The sequence below is a fragment of the Lagopus muta genome, chromosome 2 (genome assembly GCF_023343835.1).
Source record: "Lagopus muta isolate bLagMut1 chromosome 2, bLagMut1 primary, whole genome shotgun sequence".
Lineage (NCBI taxonomy): Eukaryota > Metazoa > Chordata > Aves > Galliformes > Phasianidae > Lagopus > Lagopus muta.
In genome coordinates, this window is record NC_064434.1 from 80,972,991 (window position 1) to 80,997,527 (window position 24,537).

At 34.6% G+C, this 24,537-nt stretch overlaps 1 protein-coding gene across 7 annotated transcripts in view; it reads left to right on the plus strand.

Moving 5' to 3' along the window:
• The window catches only part of DNAH8 (dynein axonemal heavy chain 8), a 115,759-nt gene that overhangs the window by 90,437 nt on the left and 785 nt on the right, over nucleotides 1-24,537 (plus strand). For all 7 annotated transcript variants that reach the window (XM_048935569.1, XM_048935570.1, XM_048935571.1 and 4 more), the window contains 17 exons: nucleotides 65-247; nucleotides 598-703; nucleotides 1,502-1,754; nucleotides 1,854-2,044; nucleotides 3,624-3,745; nucleotides 5,189-5,304; nucleotides 6,223-6,425; nucleotides 7,322-7,395; nucleotides 9,931-10,083; nucleotides 12,448-12,603; nucleotides 14,122-14,238; nucleotides 14,917-15,018; nucleotides 15,392-15,552; nucleotides 19,855-20,011; nucleotides 20,151-20,303; nucleotides 20,398-20,587; nucleotides 24,001-24,122. In XM_048935569.1, the coding sequence (XP_048791526.1) occupies nucleotides 65-247; nucleotides 598-703; nucleotides 1,502-1,754; nucleotides 1,854-2,044; nucleotides 3,624-3,745; nucleotides 5,189-5,304; nucleotides 6,223-6,425; nucleotides 7,322-7,395; nucleotides 9,931-10,083; nucleotides 12,448-12,603; nucleotides 14,122-14,238; nucleotides 14,917-15,018; nucleotides 15,392-15,552; nucleotides 19,855-20,011; nucleotides 20,151-20,303; nucleotides 20,398-20,587; nucleotides 24,001-24,122 (2,559 nt within the window). The remainder of the gene's footprint in view (nucleotides 1-64; nucleotides 248-597; nucleotides 704-1,501; nucleotides 1,755-1,853; nucleotides 2,045-3,623; nucleotides 3,746-5,188; nucleotides 5,305-6,222; nucleotides 6,426-7,321; nucleotides 7,396-9,930; nucleotides 10,084-12,447; nucleotides 12,604-14,121; nucleotides 14,239-14,916; nucleotides 15,019-15,391; nucleotides 15,553-19,854; nucleotides 20,012-20,150; nucleotides 20,304-20,397; nucleotides 20,588-24,000; nucleotides 24,123-24,537) is intronic.

The window sequence follows — 24,537 nt, forward strand, 5'->3', positions numbered from 1 at the left end:
AAATTGCAGATGATGATTGATAAAATTATTATTTTTATCTATATGACTCTGACTTATTTCACAGGTGAAAGTTGGTGATAAGGAAGTTGAAGTAATGAGTTCCTTTAGACTATACATTACTACAAAGCTAGCCAATCCTGCTTTCACACCTGAAGTTAATGCAAAAACATCAATTATTGATTTTACTGTTACAATGAAAGGACTTGAGAATCAGTTACTGAGAAGAGTAATTCTTACTGAAAAACAGGTAACCTGAAGGTGCACATAAACCATAGTGCTGCTTAATTTTTGTTTATTAATCTGCATTAATATATAGGAAAAAGAAGTGTTTCAGTGAAAATAGATGAAAAAAATAAAAAATTGTCAAGATTCAATATAGAAATTTCTAAATGCAAAAAAAAAAAAAAAAGCACAGGTGATTTTCTTCAAGTGGTTGTCAGTACGACCTAAAATAAAAGTTGCAGTAACGTATTCCATACAACAGAAAATCTGAAATGCACATTCCATGAACTTGAAAAATCAGTACTTGGATTTCAATGTGGGTCACCTCTACAGCCCATCAAGTGTCATGACTTTTTCTTGTTTGTTTGATAATAGGAACTCGAGGCAGAACGAATTAAACTCATGGAAGATGTAACTTTTAATAAAAGAAAGATGAAAGAACTGGAAGACAATCTTCTGTACAAACTGAGTGCAACCAGAGGTTCTGTATCAAACTGTAAAATAAGTAGGAATTTTATATGGCTAATTAAGCAGCTGAACATTAGAACTTTACCATACAGAAACCACTTTGTCCAACCAAAATGTAATGAATGAACATAAAATGACAGATTTGAAGTACGTGAAATTTGGTATGATAGCATGCCAATATATATCTGTTCCAGATACCAAGTGTGTTTAAGCACCTAAACAGTTAAGTTTTACAAAACAAACCAATTTCTTCAGATGAGGTACAGAATCTGATCAGAGCAAAACCTTAAGCCATTGAAAATGCCGAGTTAAATGGGCTAGATAAAATGTCACTGATGCAAAATCTTTTGCATCACGTTAGGAGCCTGCACATGATCATTTTGTTTAATCATCAGTAGAAAAGAAAGTTGGTAACTTCAAGTAAATGGAAATGCTTTTGAATGCTACTATGTGACTGTTGCTTTTAAGATTCTAAGACTTTTTGAGTGAACAACCAACAAATTTTAAAAATAATTAAGTAATAGTACATGAATACTGTATTTTATGTGCCACAGAGAATTGATATCTCTGGTGCAATGGTCTCTGTACAGATACACTGAAATTGATACAAATTGAATGCATTTGTTTAGTGCCCTGAATATAAAATATTTTTTACGATTACCTGTCCTGTTTTGTCTGTGTTTTTAAATGTTTTCTGCAATTCAGAAAAGCATTTCTGTTTGGTGTGAATAATTCATTTTGATTTTGACAATTATGGAATTTTTTAGAAAGTGATAAAACTGTCCTAAATATCTGATATTTCACTTTTTAGGCTCACTTGTAGATGATGAATCCCTAATTGGAGTTCTGCAAACAACTAAACAAACAGCTGCCGAAGTAAATAAAAAGTTGTCCGTGGCAGCAGAAACTGAAGTGAAGATTAACTCTGCTCAGGAGGATTATCGACCTGCTGCTACACGTGGGAGCATTCTTTATTTTCTTATTACAGAAATGAGCATGGTCAATAATATGTATCAGACTTCACTGGCTCAGTTCTTGAAGTTATTTGATCAATCCATGGCCAGGTGGGAAAACACAGATCTTTCTACCATTCCGTGTGTGTCTTTGCCATGTGTTTGTTGTTATTAAAATGCTTTTCTTGTTCTTTTGTTTTCATGATTCAGATCTGAGAAGTCTCCTGTATCCCATAAAAGAATCTCAAATATTATTGAGTACCTTACCTATGAAATATACACATATTCTGTTAGAGGCTTATATGAAAACCACAAGTTCCTTTTTACCCTTCTCCTGACGTTGAAAATCGATCTTGAGAGAGAATATGTGAAAAACACCGAGTTCCATGCATTCATCAGAGGTGAGTATAAAAAATTATGTGTTATATAGAAGTAATTTCAATCCTTAAAACTCTTACAGCATTTCAAATTATGGTTTTTTGTTGTTGTTGCATGTTTTCTGCCAATAGTTTTGTGGGATCAGGCACTGTCTCCATGAATTTATGACTGCTGAAAAACTTGATCACAATTGCTTATGCAAGGGTCCAAAAAAAAAAACCTGCTCAAATCTTATAATGTTCAAATGAATGTTGCAAATGTCTGGTGTCAAAGTAGTGGAAAAAAACAGAGAGATATATATATATATTTACACACACACACACACATATATATATATATATTCAGTATCTGCCCTTACTGAATAAAATGGATAGGAAAAAGGATTGCATTCATATTCTGGTTTGCTTTCCAATTTGTCATAGTGACTTTATCTTCTGAGAGTAGTATCCAGTGGCTGCTTTACCACTGATGTCAGGCAGGGGATGCTTAGAAATGCTTTCACACTGACCTGTCAGCTTTCGTAAAGCTTTACATAAGGAACCATATTTTGTGGCTTCTCAGCTCATGGATTCTTGTTTGGCTGGAGGAAGATATACCTTGGCACCTGATACAGAAATTGGATGCTTACCTCTTTTTTATTTATTAGAATCTGTAACAAAATATGGGCATAATTTAACAGGTTTTTTTTAATCTGGAATAAAGAAAGTCTTTCCTGCCTATGTTTGCCACAATTGATTTGATAATGAGAAATGGTGCACAAAATGACACCACAGTGATAACAGATTTTCTGTTCTTCTCTTTCCTGCTTTTATGATTAACTTTCTCTGTATCCTTTTCATGGGGAACTTGGGGATGAAGTGGACACAGAATAAAAAAAAGATTCTTGTTAAAATTGCTTCATAATCTATAGAATGATTACAAACAGTTTATAGAAGTATGAATATTTGAATTGAAAGGGAATATATACTTATGTATGTGTTTTGATTAGTGTGTATAACTAAAAAGTATTTAAATAATTACAGCCTACGTGTATAGGTTATCTATACATGCATTCACATAAGCATAGCTATTAAAAATAATGATAATTTTTTCCAAGATGTTTTTTTTCAGTCTGTTGTAGCAAATTGCTGAAATTCATTATACCACTGACTTAAATAAAGAAATGATTTTATTTCTGAGAACTCTGGAATAATACCATCCTGTTTTCCTGCAAAGTGGCATTAGTTAATTTGCAGAAGACCAGAAAGGATGCAGCTACAACATGAAGAGAGCTATGATTAAAAAAGGCTTACTTGGAGTCTTTGTATTTCTTTCAGTCAGTCTAAAATTGGATTTCAGTCTTATTCCCGAGTTTTCTCTTCAGCTGCATATTGCAGTATGTAAAACTTGTATGACCTGCTGGCTATCTCACTTTATCTCTACTATTTAAAATAATTTATACTTGATATTGAAAATGATCTGTGCATGGGGAATGCGTGTAGTACCTTAGTGAAAATGACATGGTCCAGAAAACATAATTTAAATCATAATTTAATAAGTACTAACAAAAAATCTTGACCTTTGGAATGTCTATATGTTTTGTCCAAATATTTCTACCTGCAGGAGGTGCAGCACTGGATCTAAAGGCTTGCCCACCTAAACCATTCCGCTGGATTCTTGACATGATGTGGCTAAACTTAGTGGAATTGAGTAAACTTCCAGAGTTTGCAAAAATTTTGAATCAGGTGATACTTATTAATTATATTAATCACCAGTTTCCAATGTTTGTTTCCATACATTGGAAATGCACTTGAAAAACGCAGTTAAGAACAAAGCCAAAGAGAGTGTAGAATAAAGGCACTGAAATGAACAGTTAGGTGGTGGGAAACGGTATATTTATTTGCTGTACATCTTCTCTTTACCTGCTTTTTTTGCTATTGTAATTGAGGTAGAATGAGAACAGGGCCAAAGAACCTATCAAAAGATCAAAAAATCAAGAAAATCAAAAGAAGTCAGAGAGAAAAAAGAGCTATAAAAAATCTCGTAAGGTTTACCTATGAGTTTCAGGTTTTTATTTTGCCTTGAGTCTGTTAGATTTTACAAATAAACTTCTTGCTGTCTTTTTAAATAATAATTTCTGATCAAAGGTCAAAGTATTACTCAGTTATGATAAATTAGCTATAAAAATGCTATTTCTGTTATTGAGACATACATGGACTTCTACACATATAAGATTGTGATGTTTATTGATTTATTTGCTAAATTTATCTTTTATTATTATTATTATTGTAGCTATAATCCTCCCTAAGCCTTTCTCCTCCTTTTCTTGCCAAGCAATGTTAGTCAGGCTTTTGGTCTGATCACTGAGGTGTTTTTGCTGTTGCTTTTACAGCAGTGGTCAAACGAGTTGATTTTGTGACAGTATTTAGTGCCCTGAATGTTTGCAGAGTCTTCACCTAAGTGGTGTATCTGGAGGTGGTCCTGTTTCCCAGTTCTGTATCAAGGAAAGATTGGGATACTTACCTCTCATTTTTCTCCACATTTTGGTTTGTGGAGGTACTAAAACAGTACATTATGTCTGGAGCAAGCTGGAGGAACACAGTCAGGTTCTGACTGACAGCTCTGGGCTGTTAGGGAGCTAGAATCCAAAAAGCATGACACTGTGCTCACTGCTGAGATGTTTAAACTTAGTCAAGTATTTATCAGTTAAAATCTTTTCCGTTTGTAGTCTGTAATGGTTTTCTGCCTTGTTGGCAGGCATAGTTTCAAATAGGAGCCTGTTCTTTTTAATTTGTGGTTTTTTGGCTATCTACACTGTACTGGGACAGAAAGGTTTTTTCTCTTAGTACTCTGTATTACAGAATCACAGAATCAAAATCACAGAACGGCCCAGGTTGGAAGGGACCTCAAGGATCATGAATTCATGTATTAAGAGAAAATATCATGGTGCATTTCTCTTTCAGTATAGAATCCTTCTGCTAGTTACTGATTTTTAAATAGCTGCACAATAATACTAGCATTTCTAATTGTAATATCGTAATTCTGATGTGTGTCTCAAGTGCTACAGTCTGTTAATGTTGCTTGTAATATATTCTAATATAATAAGAAAATTTCATTTATATATACATTTCCAAGGTGATTTTACTGCAGCTGAAATATATTTATGTATATTAATGTAATAAATTTAGATAACCAATAATGAAAAAGGATGGAAAAATTGGTATGATAAAGATGCTCCTGAGGAAGAAATTATTCCTGATGGATATGATTCACTTGACACCTTCCACAGGCTTTTACTTATCAGGTGAGCATCTTCAGAAATTTGGGAAATGACATACATTGTTGCAGCACATGTCTCAGAAAATTGATATGCTATTGTCACAATAGCATAATTGTAATTATTTTGTAGGTGATATTAGATATTATTAATTCACTGTGACATGATATGTCATATTATTAAATTTACTCATTTCAAAGCTGTCCTCTGAAGAGTCAACAGATATTTTTTTTCTAAAAGCAGTGTGTTGGCTGTTTTTATGATATGAGGCAACTTATGATAAGGCAACTGGTGATCACATGGCAGCCTTCTCCAGGAAGCCAGTGGTATAGTAGGATCATTCAGAGAGCTTTTGAAACGACCTCTTCTCACTATTCTTAAAATGAGCTACTCTAAATATCTTATGTAATTAAGAACACTGATATGTGTATATATTTTTTATGTTTTGCAGAGAAGTCATATTATTAGGTCTAAAAGAACTGGTGGTTTGTTTTCTTTCCCCCTGGCAACAGTAAGGACTCATCCCAAACACCAAGATAATCCATTCCAAGAGATATGTCTTAAAGACTAACAGACCCAATTAGACATCTGTAGAATTTTACTGAGGAGTGAAACCAATTTTACATTTCCCTATTTGTGTTCTCTGTACAAAAGCTCTATTTAAAATGAAGTGTGCCCCTATCTGATGAAGGTACCCAGAACATATATTTCCAGAGCCAATGGTTTACTTGTGGGAAAAATGTAAGCAACTGCAAAGTACTGACCAGTCATAAGAACAGAGAAGACTACCAGCTCTTTCTATTATTATAGTTGTAGAGACATAAAGATATACATATGAATGTGTATATTATGAAGCAAAAATGTCTACTTGATTAAAATAGAATTTCTCTGCAACAAAAAGAGGAACTGAATTTGAATTTTCATGTATTTATATTTTATTTCTAGATCGTGGTGTCCAGACCGGACTCTTTCCCAAGCGAGGAAATACATTGCAAGTTCCTTGGATGAGAAATATACAGAACCTGTCATTCTGAATTTAGAAAAAACTTGGGAGGAAAGTGACACACGAACACCTCTGATCTGTTTCTTGTCTATGGGAGCTGATCCAACAATTCAAATTGATTCCTTGGCTAGAAAGCTTAGATTGGGTAGGAAAATAGTTAATTGTTATGCTGAGTCTTTTAATATAGAGAAGAGTAATGTAAGGAACTTCACATCCTTTTTTCTGAAAAGTATTTTTAAAATTCATTTGTACCACCATTACTGTTCCTGAACTGTTGTCTTAGAGATAATGTAATATTAAATAAAATACAGTATGCTGAGAACTATTCTGTACACAGTTGGAAAGCAGTGTTTTCTGTTCTTCTTTTATAAACTGCTAACATCCAATTGATTATGTTTTTTAACCAGTAAGATAGTATTTCCTTTTTACTAATTCAGGCATGATGACAGTGCTGCCTTTTTATTTTAAATATCAAGAGCAGGCAAAGAAATAATCAGCAATCTTTTTAAAAGATTACTTTGTAATAATAAAAAAAAAGAACCAAGCACATTATTTGCATGTGAATATTCTGGACTTTGTATTTACATTGTATGGAAATTTTGATACTTGTGTGTACAAACTGAGCTGGATGTAGATACATACATTTGTGGTATTGGTCACACTAAGATGCTCATAATTTCAGTATGGGTATTGTTAGCTCACATGGCTTCATCACCTACAGAAAAAAAGAATTAAAACTCTCAATTCATATTTCAGAGTAAGCTGTGACTTAAATACAGTTTGGCTTGAATTCTCATTGACAATAACTTTAGGCACAGTATTTCACTTCTGTAAACACTGTAATCATTATGAATGTTTTAATGCAAGTGTTTCAATATTTCAGTGTTAAAAAAAACTTATAGCTGGTGAAAGGATTCTACTTGTATTTTTTCTTGTAAGCATATTTAGTTGTGTTGTATTTATATCACTTATTTTTTTTACTGAATTGGAATTACTTTTTCAAGAACTGTAGTTCATTAATCATTGTCAAATTTGTTGCAGAATGTAGGACCATCTCTATGGGTCAAGGACAAGAATACCACGCACGCAAACTCATACAGATGTCAATGCAACAGGTGAGAAAAAACACTGCAATATAAATTTATTTTCTGCTCTAGCAGAAAAGCTCTTCTTGCATGCAGTCTTTCTTTTTTTTCACATTCTCACCCTAGTAACAGATTTATTTTGGGGTAAGCAAGTCTCTGAGAACCAGAGCCTTGAAAGCATTTCTCTGGGGGATATTCCCATACCTGTGGAGTCCAGCAGTACTGTTGAGCACCGTTTCAGGAGCAGCTTGTTCCCTTCTTTTAGCTGCACTGTCATCAAGAGCAGAAAGAATATTACATCCTAATTCTATCCTGCAAGCCTTGCAGAATCCTCTTCTTTTAAGGAGTTTTGTTGCTGTTGTTTTGTGTTGGTCTGGGGTTGTGTTTGGTTTTTGTTTTCTTTCCTTATGAGAGCTACATAGAAGTTGCAAAAATTCTACAGGACAAAATGGCAAGTCCAAAGCAAACACAGCTTGAAGTTGTAGATGCAGAAGGCTGAGGTTCCCCTCATTTTCTTCCTTCCATATGTGCTATTGGCAGGGCCCCTTGTTCCATGGCAGTTGTTTTTGGTTCTTTCTTTCTCTATTTGTCAATTATTGTAGCTCTGAGTCTCAGGGACTTCAGGGAAAAACTTTCTGATGTCCCTGAGACATGTTGCAGTGTATTTTTTTTGTAGTTTTTTAATTTATTTATAGGTTTTTTTGTATACGTAGATGATATTCTCAAACAGTAGAAACTTGAGAGCAGCTCTGAAAAGATGGTAACTAAAAGTCTGGATACAATATGAAAGTTATAGTGTAAAAGTAGCACAGTCAGCTGAACACTAGAGCTGGAACACAAGAGTTGTGGACGGAGTTATAGCTGAAGATGTATAGTCATAGTTGCCTGTAAACCCAAAATATCAGGAATTCGAAAGGATTAGAATACTAACTGAAAAGTGAAGAAGTTGCTTATGAATTGAAGACTGAAAGAACTATGTTGATAAATGAAATAGCTTTGGTCTGATCATAACCAGCTATTCATCTTTTCTGAACCACGAAGCTAGCACCTGTAATATTCACCTAAAGAATTCTGAACTGACTTGTGTTCAGTAAAACACAAGTCTTTTATACCCTCTAAAGCTTACGGTGGGAATATTCATGAAAAGTTAGATAAAAAGTTCAAGATGAATCCATTGAGATTTGAGATTTAAAGCTTCCACAATATATGGCATCCATTAGATTCCTTGGCTCTCTGTCTCCATCCATCTATTTCTTGGAACGATGAGAAACTGGGCAGCTGCACCTTGCTCTCTGTTGAAAGCACAAGGATACTCAAAACCATACTCTGGTACAACTATTAGTATCAATTTCTGAACCAAATCCCTTGGTGATAAACACATTTTAGAGAGGAAGGAATGTGTGAACACCAAATATGAAAGAAAAAATAAAAAGGCAGTGAATATGGAAACAAGCATCTGTTGGCTTTTCTGCCTCTGGCTAAGTGTCTGTAATATGATTGAAGCTGCTGTGTTGTGTTATATGTAGATAGTTTTGAAGAACTGGGTCTCATTCATTTGGAAATGGCACTGATCAAAGATCTTCCTAAAAAATAAACAAAAAAACCTCTCTATCTTCATGAAAGAAAGAAAGAAAGCCTTCATAAGGTCTCTTTTTTCTGTTGCAGTTTTTTTTATGTTTTTACTTGCTTATTTTGTTTTTTTTCTGTTGTTGTTGTTGTTGTTGTTGTTTTAATTGTCATTAATTCACCATAAGTATTTTTATAATATTCAGTAGAAAATGTTATTTCTCTCTTTCTAAATAGATTAAAACAAAATCTGCAATATGAAATTACAAGTTGTAATGAAATCCACACATCATTTTTTAGAACTGATTAAATAATGTCCAATTTTAATATCAGGCTTCAGATGCACCAGACTTCTAAAGTGATGCTAGGAAAGCTGATTGAATTTAAATCCATAAGCAGAAATGTGGAGAGCGAATAATCAAAATACAGCTTTGATGCAATTGAGAGCTGAATGAGAACAAAATTAATATGCAGCAGGTTGAATTTCATAAAAATGTGCTTACTGCAGGTAGCCTAATTGAAGTTAGAAAGTTTTGGAGTATTGATGCAACGTCTCTATGCTGTGTCCTTAAAAATACAGGGTTTTTTGTGTGTGTTTTTTTAAGATATATGTTTTAGGTTTTAGCTGTTAGTTTTTCATTTGTATTCTGTTGGATCTGATGGTAGGATTGCTTTTCACTGGTCTTTTGCCAGAAGGGGACAGAAATTATTCCTTTTTGCCACTAGGTAGCACTGATACTTTACTTAGAACATTTTACTCTAGTTATGTTGTTTTCATTATGAATTTATAGAATGGGAAGTGAAGTTTTACACTAACTTTTTCTATTTGCTTTAATTATGCCAATGTCAAATCAAATGATAATACATATTTAGAAACAGATAAAAAGTAAATTTACTCAAAAATTATACCGAATTTGATTCTAATGTAAATGGTTGTTTTTAATGCTGTGAATAACTCAGTCTTAGTTTTATATAGTAATAGTTAGTGTTCCTATTTAGGGTGGCTGGGTGTTACTACAAAATTGTCATCTTGGGCTGGATTTCATGGATGAACTACTGGAGACACTTCTAACTGCTGAGATACAGGATGAGTCTTTTCGAGTTTGGATAACTACTGAACCACACCCTCAGTTCCCAATTACTCTGCTACAGGTTTGTTCAAATGTTTAGTTCAGGCACTTTGTGCCATTTAATTTATTCTGTTTGAGTGTGTAAAATGAAATGGAATAGATAGAGAGCAGAGGAGCGTGAAAAAAAATGGACGTTACAATCTAAATGACACTAAACAGAAGGTTTCCTACCAGTAACTGGAAGTTCTCTCAATTAAAGATGCATTATGTGTGTGTGAATTCACACTAAGTCAGCGCACACACAGCTGAATCAAAAATATCAGGCTTTACTTGTATCCTTTTTTACCCTAGTGCCTTGAGCATGGAGAAATGACTGCTCTTAGACTCTTTTAGATTTCTCTAACTGGAATAAAACATAAAGGGAACAGAACACATAAGAACAGCACAGCTCAAAGAACATTATCTACCAAGAAGTAATCTGGACTTTTTTGGCTAAACCGTAAATGGTTGTTCTGTAGATCCTAAGGAGACATTTTTCGTCACTACCAAGCTAATGCCCTAACCTCTAACAAAGTGCATTTAAGTCACTGTTTTCTTGTCAGTACTTTTGCAGCAGGTCATAATTCTGGTTAATATCTAGTGTAATTGATTTGTGCTGAGTCTTTGATGTTCAAAGACCTCTTTCCTCTTTAAAGGAGTGGTAGTCTTCTTAGTAGTTTCCATTTTCTACAAATAAAAAAAGATAGCATTGTTGATTCATAGGATACAAAGGGAAGCATTAGCCTATGTATATATGATTTCAGGCAGTGTGGAGAAGGCAAGAGGAAATTCCTTTCTGGAATGAATTTAGGAGAGAGCTTTCAGTTAGAAATGTATGTCGCCATGTATATAGAAGATAGCTTTTAACAGAAGAGGAAATCCTAAATATTTGAGTTTATGAGTAGTAGGGTTTGTAAATATATAATTTGCTAAATTTCAGAACAGAGAACTATGAGGATTGCTAGATTAATTTTCACTGCATTTACCTCAAATCTGTGATTTTTCAGTCAATAGTGGCACATTGCCTGTTAAAATACTGTTATATGCAAGGATACCAGAAAATTAGTAACTGACAAATCAAAGGTTATCTCATTAGAGAGAGAGTCATTTGCTTTTTTAAAAAAACTCCATAATCAAGTAGGCTAACCCTTAAAATATGGAAATACTGCTTAGCAAGTGTTCCCATTCAGACAAAAACTTCAGTGTGTTCATGTGCTGATAGGTCTAGAGCTCATGTCTCTGATACAGCTTGCCTAGGTTCTGCAGTCTGGAGATATGAATTTGTGAGGCTAAGTTGAAAAGCCATTCCTTAAAAGTAATTGAAGATCCTTATTACAAACTCAGGCATAGTAAAACTGCTCGGAGAAGTACCTATTCATTAGTATAGTCCTTTAAAGTTCTCTCACAGGTAGGAGCAGTTCACAGTCGTGCTTGCGTTCAGCCCTACAGCAGCCTGACATTCACTATGCCTTCAGTGCATGTTATGCAAGCCAGCCAGACAGGTGCATACTGCTGGAGCAGACAAATGCTTTGTTTTTATTTGAGTCCCTCCAGCATTTGAAAGTGTCTTATGGAATATATATCAGATTCTGGTAAAGCCAGTCTGTGTCTGAACCAATAGATTCTAGTGTGCCCATGAACATTAACCAGCAGAATGCAATAGTCCAGAGGAGTAAGTAGTTATAACGTTCTCTGACATGGAAACTCCTGGTAACTAGCACACTTTTAAATAACTTGCAGATATGGTTTGGCAATTAAAATTTTCTAGAAACCATTTCCATTAGGCAGTTTGCATGAAGCCTAGGGGCTGTTGCTGAAAACTTGGGCATTTTACCGCCACAGGTTTGGCTTTCAGGCCTGCGAACTGGAGTGCCCAGGAACTTTCAGGGGCAATCTCCTAATTTACTGTTGCAGACACAGCAACAGAGTCCACAGTAGCTTCTGTGAACACTTAAGACCTGAACTGAGAAGAGGTGAGGTTACTGTGTATTTACTATGAAGTCTTGGGAACAGAAATACAGCAGAGTTACCATCTACTCTGGGTAGTTCTTTTCATTCAGGCCTTGAACTGGGGATAAAGGGTTGTATGATGCATAATGAAAAGCATGGTGGCTGCTTGCAAGTTGTTGGTGAAAATTCTTACGTCTGTGGGCTTTTGTCAGTGATGGCTCTTACCAACATAAACAGAAAATCTATGTTCAGAATCTTAAAGTAAAGCATGTCATTAGGTTTTACAGTCTAATGTAATGCATACTCTATTTGCAGAGTAAAGCAGTATCAATTCTGAATCTAGAGTGATTCAACTACTGACATTATATATTGATTTACAACTAATATCTGTGACATTTCTGTATGTTGCTTCTGTTTCAGCTCATAAGTACAAATCCTTTATCTCTTTACATCACAGGTTTCTCTGAAGTTCACAAATGAACCTCCCCAAGGTGTGCGTGCTGGTTTGAAAAGAACATTTTCTGGAATTAATCAAGATCTGTTAGATGTTAGCAATATGCCTATGTGGAAACCTTTGCTTTACACCGTAGCATTTCTGCATTCTACTGTTCAGGTATTTCTTATAAGGTTTGAAAATCAAGTCCTGGTAAAATGTAGTTGCTTTAACAGTGTTTCCTAATAGAAAACACACATTCTGATACTTACTATAGCATTATGTTGCAGAGCTGGAGCTTTAATTTTTATCATCTGTATTTCAGTTTACTTTCTTCTTTTAATTGACTTCTACATTATATATAATTTTCATGTTGTCGGTGTTTAGAATGAGGATTTTTTCATCTAAAATTTAGCTGTCCACGTTAGTCATAGAAGGGGTGACATCTAAACTCTAAATTCTCTGTCACTAACAGACATAGATAAGCACCCCAAAACATCCAGTCAATTTATCTATCAGGCAGCTCACTGTAAAGGTATAAATAATATTCTGAAGAGGTATCAGATTTTTTTTCCCATTAATTTTAAATGTAATTCATGTTCCTAGTTTAGAGTAGCTGTCTACTTTCTAGATGGCTAAGATCAAAATTCTATCACTTAGTGCCTTGTTTTTATCTTATTTTTATGTGATGTTTTCTATTCTAATATCAATGCAGCAAGATGGTATGTGTATTTGGTACATTAATGATATAATATTTGAGATCACAATATCAAGTATTTGGCTTCTCTGAATATACCTTCTTTTAAGCAAGAGTCTCAAAATAGTTTTGTAACTATTAAAACTTCATGCTCTGTTGAGCTTCTTGTATTTTCAATGCAGCAAATATGGTGAAAGAGAAAGGCTTTTTGTAGGAGGTTCCTATTAATAAACTGCATTCTGAATTATTTTTCTCCTTCTGCCTGTTGTAAACAGTGAGAAAGTTGTCATGTGTACTGTCTACTGATTATAATGTTCCTACAGAGGCAGAAGACCTAAGTCTGTTCAGTCATCCGTACTTTAAAAAATATTGTGTTATTCATCCGCTCAGAAAATTTATTGCTGGATTGTCGACCAGAAAGTAGTATATACATTTCTTTTGCTTTAAACTGACCAGTATGTAATATTTTTTCTAGACAAGATTGCCATGATAAATATAGCTTAGGAGGTAATTCAGAGAATTTTCTAGTTCTTTTCAAATATTGTAGCTAAGGCAGCTAAATTCTGCTTAGTGATATCAGCAACTCTAAGCCATTGTTCATCTACTTTTTTGAAGTCCAATAAGTGTACTATAACTTTAGTTAATTTTAGAACATCAGTATTACACTGTTTATTCATTTCATAAACAGGAGCATTATTCAGCAAAGTAATTCTTCATGGAACAAGCTGATCATCCACATAGACCTGAGACGTATAAAAGCTGTGACTCACACGCTGATTAATAAAAGTAATTTGCATTGAAAGTAAATATATGATTCTGATGATTTTTCTACACATTTTTATCCCCATGGTGAGGCTCAATACCATGTTGTTAACTACTGATATGTTTGTGGCACATAGCTGTTATTTAGACTTTTTTTTTTTTTAACTTGAGTTTAACTTGAATAATGAAAGAAAATGATGCATTTCATTAACATATCTGTTTTGAATTGCATTCTTAAGGAACGACGAAAGTTTGGGCCTTTGGGTTGGAATATTCCATACGAATTTAACACAGCAGACTTTACAGCCAGCATTCAGTTTATACAAAATCATCTAGATGAATGTGACATCAAGAAGGTGAGTTTTACAATTCACATACGGTATATTTAATTGCTTTATGCAGTACTTCTAATTGCTTTCCATCATGTTTCTCGTAGTCTTTATTCCTTCAGCACAGCTAATAATGATCAAAGTTGAATTTTTTTTATACTATCCTCCATGTTAAAAAACTTAGTAGTTAAGAACTTCAGAACTTGATTTTGCTTTTTCAGTACCATAAGCAAAATATTAATGAATCTATACAATATCTGTTTTGAAAAGGGAGGTGAAATATTTTTCAGGATTTGACACATTCAATCAGACTATTCTGTGGCTGCCAGTTTGGCTTCTGCTTCTTCACAATGATAATGTAGAATAGCCATTCCTTGCAAAGTAGCAGTTTGCTGACTAAGAAATATGAGAAACTGTGGAGGAAAAAACAGACAAAAGAGGCAGTAGCATTTGAGAGTCTTTGGAAGAGATTCCAAGTCACACAGGAAATGATGAGATGTGTGTCTTGAAACTATATTAAGCCCAATTCTAGTTTAGAATTACAGAGATAGGCTTAGAAAACACATTAGAATTCAGTATCATTTTTTGCTCCAAGTGTAATCTTTTCAGCTTACACTTTAGAAGCAGATGAGCTTGAGATTATATCTGAATTACTATTCTTATGTGTTTTAACTATAGTCTTTGATTTAATTTATTTACATGCAGGGAATATCGTGGAACACAGTACGCTACATGATTGGAGAAGTGCAATATGGAGGCCGAGTCACAGATGACTTTGATAAGCGCCTTCTTAATTGCTTTGCAAGGGTGAGAGTCGTTGAAAACACAGCTATTTGTCTTTTTTTTTTTTTGGTTGTCATATGCAGAAATCAAAAGCCCAGCTTTCTATTGCATATGCACTTCTTCACCAGCTTGTAAGACCCTTCAAAGTAAAATGAATTTTTCATAACATTGTTCTTTGCCAGGGAGGTTCTTCCTCTTGATTTCTCTTTAGTCAGAAGCAGAAATTATTAAAAAAATATAACTAGAAGTCAAACTTAGATATAACTCCTAATGATTTACTTATATATTCAAGAAAAAAAAAGTATTATCTAAAACAAGAACTCTTATTCTCTAAAACTGAGATTTAAAAACTCTAAGGAGCAGAATAATGTACTACTTTCCTCTGGATTTTGCACAGGTGTGGTTTAGTGAGAAGATGTTTGACAGCGCTTTCTGTTTTTATACTGGATATAAAATTCCAGTGTGCAAAACCCTGGACCAGTATTTTGAATACATCCAGTCACTCCCTGCTGTGGACAGCCCAAAGGTCTTTGGTCTCCATCCAAATGCTGATATTACGTAAGTGGCACCCAATATATTGAAAGTAGTGACTCTTATTTAGTATTAAGAAACAAAATCTCTGTGAAATATCTATTTTTCAAGAGCTATCTAGGATTCGTGTGAATTTCACTATTGAGGTAGAACACTTCATATACACGTACATGACTATGAATGCAGTATCTTCAGGTACATTTTACATATTATTTTAAAGTAGTCAGAATTTACTCATTTATTAGCGTTGGTTTTTTTTAATGTACTTTTTTTATATTTTATATATGAAAGCATTATGAAACATCTCCATTGAAATTCAATATAATATTTGTACACTTCAACTATAGAAATTTTCCACTGTTTGCCTTGCGCTGTTCCACTGTTTTTATTGTACACTGTTGTTAAATGATTCTCTGGACTGTCATTTGGTTTACATCATCATGCCTTTGCACATAACTACAATTTTTTACTGCCATCTTTCCTGTCATTCCCATTATTTAAAAGAGAGTTTTCCATCTAACCAAATATTCAATTTAAGATTTTATCTTTGACTTAATTCTTTTTTTTAATCTTTAATAATATTTGTAACACCTGGCTTTTATTTTCTTATAGTGTTATATACACTACAAAAGATTGTGAATCATTTTTCACTTTCACAGAAATTCTTAATTCTACCATGAATTATTGCATTTTCAACATGTTCTCATTCACTGATTCTTAATGTAACTTTTTAAAGCATGGGAAATATTATTTAAGTGCCTGACTATTGTGGAAACCTATTATTTTCTAACATTTTTGGACAAAACAATGACTTCCCAGGATTTTTCAGTCTCAGATTTGAGATGCTGATACCACATAAAAATACCAGATTCATAAAGATACTGTGAGAACAATACACAATGTTATTGTTACCTCCACCTAGTACCTACCACTGTAAATGTGTATTTCTGAGGAAAGTAATCAAAGAGCTTATTCACTGTATTTCTTTCTGTTTAAAGTCATTCTTTTATACTTGCAAGATCTCCCTGCCATAACTGGTTAAACAAAATTCTAAGAAGAGATGAAATTTGGCCCTGAAATCAGGCCTATATGGGAGGAGTAATTTATTACAGAAAACTTGAAAATAATAATACTGGGGAAGATTTAGTGAGTAGGAACAGTTTTATTGTTTATCTCTAGTACTGATTTCTTTCTTTTTCCCACTTGGCACATCATCTTATTTCTGATACTACATACTTTTGTTTTTTTGAGATTTCTTTTTTTACATATTCCTCTAGAATTAGGGGGAAGATTTATCAATCGTTTTATGCTTTTCTCTACGTCTTAGCACAGAATGCTATAGGCAACACTGTACATGTGCATGCCTAGCTGAATTCTGTTTTTTATACACAGCTTGAATGATTTGTATTCCATACTGTATAAAAAGCTGCATTCAAATTCCCCTTAAATGCCTTATATTTGGAAAGCCAGTGGTATGCTGGGCTCCCTCAGAAGAGGACTGGCTAACGGGGACAGGAAGGTGATTGTCCCTCTCTGCTCTGCCCTCATGAGTCCCCAACTGGAGTACTGCATCCAGGTCTGGGGCCCCCAGTACAGGAAAGACGTGGAGCTGTTGGAAGGAGTCTAGAGGAGGGCCACGAAGATGATCAGAAGTCTGGAGTACCTCTCATATGAAGACAGGCTGAGAGAACTGGGCTTGTTCAGCCTGGAGAAGAGAAGGCTCTGAGGAGACCTCATTGCAGCCTTCCAGTATTCAAAAGGGGATACTGAAGAGGAAGGGAATCAACTTTTTTACCAAGATAGACAGTCGTAGGACAAAGGAGAACGATTTTAAGCTCAAGGAGGGAAGGTTTAGATTGGCTGTCAGGGGGAAGTTCTTCACAGAGTAGTGAGTTGCTGAAACAGGCTGCCCAGAGAGGCTGTGGATATTCCATCCCTGGAGGTATTTGAGACCAGGTTGGATGGGCAACCAGATCTAGCACCAGATCTGGAGATTTGTGGCCCTGCTTTGGGCAGAGGCTTGAAGCCTGGTGGTCCTTGGGATCCCTTCCAACCCAAACCATTCTATGATTCTATGCAGAAAGCTAACTGAGCATTGGAACACGGAGGCAGCCAAGACATTTCCATGGTATGATTACCAAAGATGATAATGACCTTTCTATCTCTGGTTTAGTGGAACAGTTTTCAAGATCAGTCAAAAGTTTGATCCAAGTGTTCTAAGATTTCACTGGCTGTCAGTATTTTCATCCTCTTGAGTTTAACATCTGAAGTCACTGCAATATTTTTAACTTACTATGTGAATTCTGCAAAGGCAGTATTGTTGACAGGTTCCTGAGTAGGCAAGTAATATCCTGACCACCTTCTTTCAAATTCCCTTTACCAGCTGGTTCTATACTGAAGCCTTAAATCTAAATGAATTACTGCAAGCTGTAATCTGCTATCTGAAAACAGTACAATCTCCCATTCTCCCTTCCTTGGTGAATGTAGGCTTTTTAGTATTATGTGTCAATTGATATTGCTGTTTTCTACACAAATTTGAGGTAATATTTTTTCTTAGTTTCAGTTTCCAGTACAGAAAATTTCTAATGGCATAGATTCCAGCTACTTTGATAGTCTGTTAAGACCAAACTCTGTCTCTGTGAAAAACAGATTCTTCAGATGATTCGGGTCATTTTTCTTTCTTTCCAGAAGATTTCAACCTAATGTCATTAGAGAAAGGAGTATTACTTCCCTTTGAGTCTCCTATTTTGAGAATATGTTTCAAAAACTGCTCCTTATTATCAGCTTTTCCCTAAAGTTTGCACATTGCTTCCTTTTAAGATAGTTTCTATTTTTGTTTAGACACAGAGAAAGAACAAACATTTTTATATTTTAGTTTTTAATTAACATAATAATAATGGGACTTGCAGTATGAGGAAAAGTTTCATAGCTATTCTGCCAGTAGTTGTGTGGTCATTGAGTCACAGAGAAGGGATTAAAAGCAGCGATGTGATACCAAAATTAGGAACAAAATCACGAGTCCAAAAGAAATCTTATTTTATCCAACTTCTCTAATAGTATGTAGTCTTGAATAAATATGTCATTTTTTAAATGAAGGGGCATAAATGCAAAACAGCTTATGAGTTTTGAATCTGAAGTCAAATGTTATTAAAAACCATGAGAGCCCCACCATTCTTACATTCAGAAGCAGAAATTATATCGTCTGAGAGGCAAAGTGCCATCGAATGTCTTCTGTTTTTTCTGATTTATAGTCTTATAATTGAATTCAAAAAAGTTTATGTTGAAATGCACAGTATCTAGCTTCTGTTGTCCTGTGACACTATCTTCAATCTTAGATACTTTATGAGTTTGTATGTTCTAGCCTGGGGAATTTCATTTCTTAAATAATTATGTATGACAAAGTAATAAGAGGGATGGATGTCAGATGAAGGTTGAAAAGTAACACTTGCATGTAAAATTATGCTTTGAATTGTAATAAATTTATGTTCTGATTCAGACTAAGGCTATATACATGTTCCTCACGTATGTTATGCTATAAGGTAAAAGCAGACAATGCCACCACTGAAATATGAACAGATTGACTTTATGCTTGCTTTCTTACAGCCTGGGAGAAAGCTATGCCACGTGATAGCATTATAACAGAAGTACTTCTGTGGTTCTACTTGTGCTGAAGAACTGACATGGTCTCCTATATTTTACTGTTAATGCTATTCTTTTTTTGTGTTGATTAAGAACATAAATTTACATTAGCATTGCCCATGCTGTACTATTAAATAGAAGGTTTTAATCTCCAGTGTTATAAATCTAGCAGCTTTTTTATAATTAATCCTGAAATAATGCCTCAAGGAAGAATGAAAGTTCTAATTAATGAAGAGGCAGTGTGCAGAGTTATGCCTTCACCTTTTCCTTCATTTTTATTTCACATTTAAGTAGTATCTTAAAGAAATAAATATTCTTTCTTGTAAGAAAACTAGGATCCCTAGAAATCATATGATAAGTTTTTCTGCAGTCTCATTTTCTCAGAGGTTAAGCAGTAACCTCTGGAACACTCTCTTTTTCTTGTCTCTGAATTACACAAATAAGTGTGTAACAGAATGGATAGATGGCAGACCAGATTCTTTACAATCACACAAAGCCAAAAATTGTTCACAAAGAGCATGTTTGGCTTAGGACAGTAAGCACAGGAATACAATTTGTATTAAGAGTTTCAAATTAACCTGGTGACACAGTATGTTTTTTCCGCACTTTCAAATTTTGTGTTCTACCAAGCATATGTTTTAACCACTAAAAAGCCCTCTGTAATTTATAACACATTTCTTATCCTTGTAGATACCAAAGTAACACAGCAGCTGATGTTCTAGATACTATTACCAATATTCAGCCTAAAGAAAGTGGTGCAGGACCTGGAGAAACTCGTGAAGCAATTGTTTATCGTTTAGCTGAAGATATGCTGGAGAAACTTCCTCCGGATTATATACCTCATGAGGCAAGCTCACCTTAGTAGTTTTCATACTATTCTTTCTCTTGAATTTTCACAAGACCCCAACTTCTCCCTTCATCTCTGCACCTTCCCTTTCATATTTCATATTTCGCTAAATTCATTCTTCTGGGCATCTGTATTTTAGGTAAAAGCTCGTTTAATTAAAATGGGACAACTCAACTCTATGAATATTTTTCTTCGGCAAGAAATCGACAGAATGCAAAAAGTTATCACAGTAGTCCGCAACAGTTTGAATGATCTTAAATTAGCCATAGAAGGGACTATTATTATGAGTGAGGCAAGTATAAATACATTTACTATGAATGGATTATTCTATTTAAGCTACTACCTTGATGGTTCTAGATCATATGTTATCTATTTCACTCCTTCAGAATTTGAGAGATGCACTGGATAATATGTATGATGCTCGAATTCCTCAAGTATGGAAAAGAGTATCATGGGATTCTTCAACACTGGGCTTCTGGTTTACTGAATTTCTGGAAAGAAATACTCAATTCTCTACTTGGATATATGAAGGAAGACCAAATGTGTTTTGGATGACTGGATTCTTTAATCCACAAGGTAGAGTACCGGAAGGATTTGAGTAATAATGTATTTACCATAATTTCATGGGTTTTACTATATGTTTAATTTAATATTACACCAAGAAAGGTTTTTTTTTCCATTATTGTCAGAATGTATCTAGAAGAGGAAGTTATAAACAAATTCAAAAAAAGACATTAACCAAAGTCACAGGAAACTCAGTTCAAAGGCAGCTATGAACATGATTGTCTAAACTTAACCTTCAAGTTGGGAGATTCCTAAGTTCCACACTGACAGAATTTGGAAGGACACAGAAGGGGAAGAGTCAGAGACAGAGTGCTGGTACAGATGGCCATCTGGTCTGACCCACAGTCCCAGTTTTTACACTAAAAAAAAAGCACACAGCTAACAAGCTTTATCTTGCTGCCGTATTATAGCAAGGAATTATAGAACTTCTATAGAAAATGTATTTTTCCTGTTTTTCCTGTGGCTTCAAACTCTTTATCCATTTCCAAAATGCAAGTTGCAAGCTGTTTCAGCTTAATGTATTTATTGAGAGGAGCAAAAAACAATTATAACCATCTTCACAGTTAAAAAAAAAAAATGTTACCTGATTACATGTATGTTTACAGAATGATAAATTTTAGCCTACACAATTATCCATACAAAATGTCCATGGAAAATTTCTCACATGTAACAGCTATGTTTTTTTTTCATTAGGATTAATCTATGAAACCCTGACCATCTTATGAGTTGTAATGCTTCCGTTCTTACTGATCTCTTTGTGACTAGGACTGTACAAGTCTTTTTAAGAGTTGCACTAAGGAACAGTTAAGGTGCCCGGAGAGCATCACAGTTATTGTTAAAAGATTATTTTGAGATGTCATCACACCAGTTATGTAATAAATAGCATAGCTGGTGAGTGCACTGATCTCCAGTGTGCACACAAGAGCATATATATGATGACGATGGAATAAATTGTATAAATGATGATAATGGAACAGATTCTTTTGATTAAAGAAAATACTCAGCCTAAGAGCTAACCCCAGCACAGAGACGATCTTGAAGCTGTAGATTGAAGCTTGAAGCTTAAATTTCTTTGTTCCAAAATACCAGTACTGAAAACTGAGAAAGTAGTCTGCTAAGCATAGATGGTGCGCTCTGGGATTAGAGCATGGTATAGTTACTGTGTTAATAATACAGCTCACCAGGAAACTGAATAAATCAAATCACAAATTAAAAATTAAAAATTGACTGGGGTGAGCCAATTCAGCAATTGGACTACCTCTTACTGGCATTGCAAGTAAACACAGACTGATTGCAATGGGGAATCAAGCTCTAAATCGATCGTGGTATTGGCAAATACATTATAATGTTAAAATAAGAGGACTGTATTTTATCAGTTTATTGGAAAAGTCTCTGTATAAAATTATAAAGTCTCACCAATAATTGTGTTTAAAATCTGTTGTGATGTTTTGGCAAGTATCAGCATCTATAAATTATAATTATTTTGGGAGAGAGAATGTTTGTGGTAATACAGTAAGTATTCCATTAAGTAAACATTGCACTTCAACAGGCTTACAAAAGATAAATTTTTGTATATAATTACAGATATTATTAATTTTAGTGAAATTTAGAAACTTAGATCAAGCTGTTTTATTTGTACTAGAATAGATAGTATTTGAGGAAATTATTATGTGTTCATTTCAGGTATTACATAATGTTTGCAACACATATGAGTATTTCAGCTGTGACAAAGCTTCTAGTTGAACTTTTCGTAATTAGTGTTAAACCACTTCTTACATCTGGAATTGCTGCCTTCCACTTCACAACTGTACTGTCACGCTTTCCTTCCTGGCTTGTCAGTATTTCATTCAGTGGTTTCTCCCTTTATGCACTCAACAGCATCCAAAATGCTGATCTTTCTTTTCTTTATGCCCCATCAAGTAGGAAGTGATAACATTTAATCTTTAAGACTTTGTAGTAATCACTCTCAAGTGTGCAGTTCTCTCTGTTAACTTTTCTCCGTTTTCCTCAGTCTTGTTTTGACAACTCCGAGTAGTACTTCATCTGCCAGCAGAAAATAGTAGCTATTGTTTTATTTTGGTGACTACCATGTTCTGAGACATCTGTAGTAAATACCTGGTTGTTTATACATGTTTCACTTCCGTAGCTTTTTCTATTACAACACAAAGTTCCCTCTTGCACAATTATTTATCATCTTGTCTGTTCATCCCTTCACCTCTCAAATTCTTTTCATGGCAAATCTCTGCAAAGTCTACTCTAAACAATACTCTGAAAATCACTGCTTATGTCATCCTCTACTTTTATTTCTTCCTTTTCTTCACTAACGAAATAATAATTATAAACCTTTATAAACACCAACTTGTTTAGATTCTCCTTGCATATAGTTATTTATACTATCACTTCAGACTCACCTTTGGTTTGCCATCATTGAAATTCTGCATTTTTGAAATGTATTACATCTTCACAGAATCACAGAATGGCCCGGGTTGGAAGGAACCTCAAGGATCATGAATCTCCAACCCCCCTGCCGCATGCAGGGCCACCAACCTCCCCATTCAATACTAGACCAGGCTGCTCAGGGCCCCATCCAATCTGGCCTTGAACACCTCCAGGGCTGGAGCATCCACAGCCTCTCTGGGCAGCCTGTTCCAGCACCTCACCACTCTCTCTGCAAAGAACTTCCCCCTGACGTCCAACCTAAATTCTCCCCTCCCTCAACTTAAAACCATTTCCCCTCATCCTGCAGTTGTCAACCCTTTCAAAGAGTTGATTCCCCTCCCTTCTCTAGGCTCCCTGTAGGTGCTGAAAGGCTGCAATGAGGTCACCCCACAGCCTTCTTTTCTCCAGGCTGAACAAGCCCAGCTCCCTCAGCCTGTCTTCGTAGGGGAGGTGCTCCAGTCCCCTGATCATCTTTGTGACCCTCCTCTGGACCCTCTCTAACAGCTCCCTGTCTTTTTTGTACTGGGGGCTCCACACTGGGATGTGGTATATCTTTCACATTGTCCATTTAAAAAACAAATAAAAAATACTAAAAGCTTTATCATGTTGCCTTTACATCAGTATATATTCACCAATCCTCACGTTACTTCTTTAAGCACAAATCTACTGTGGATCTTGTAGTGGATAACATAAAGATAATAAGCAATTCAGTATCCTGAGCAAACATTTTCTCAGCTACTGAATTGTTTGGCGTACAAAAAATGTATTGTGTGCCATTTAAAAATGTTTATCCCTTCAATGACTTCTACAGGGCCAAAATAGGTACAAAAAGGTGGCAAGTAAGTTTGTTTTCATTAATGAAGGTGCTTGGTTTCTTTAGAACTTTGAATGTCTGCCTATGACATTGAGTGTAGAACCATACACATTATAAACAAAATTTCTTTGCCATGTAGGACATATACTAAATTATGGCTTAATTTTTCAAGGATTCCTAACAGCAATGAGACAAGAAGCTACTCGAGCACATAAAGGCTGGGCTTTAGATACAGTTACAATACACAACGAAGTGCTAAAGCAAAACAAAGAAGAAATCACAGCACCTCCTTCTGTAAGTGTGACATGCAAAGATATTTATTATATATTTCAGTATGTAATTTGTATAACTCACTAATTAGGGATTGCTAAAGGGGAAAATTACTAACCACTTCACTGTTTGTTTTCAACTTCGAAGATAACCAACAATAATAAATCTTTTCTGTATTTTTTTGCATTTATAAAAGGATTATTTAAAAGCCACTAGCTTCAAAAAAAGCTATTTCTCTTAAATGATCTTCAGCCAAAGAATAAGATGTGTATTTAATGAGCATATAATAAACTTCAAATAAAACTGTATGCAAAATAGATTTCATTAAACTTCTGTTGCCATCATTTTCAGTAGCATTATCTTATGAAAGGGAGGATATTATGCTTTAATTTTATAGGCTAGAAAGATTCAATGTCAGATATTCTTCTTATAAAAGTAT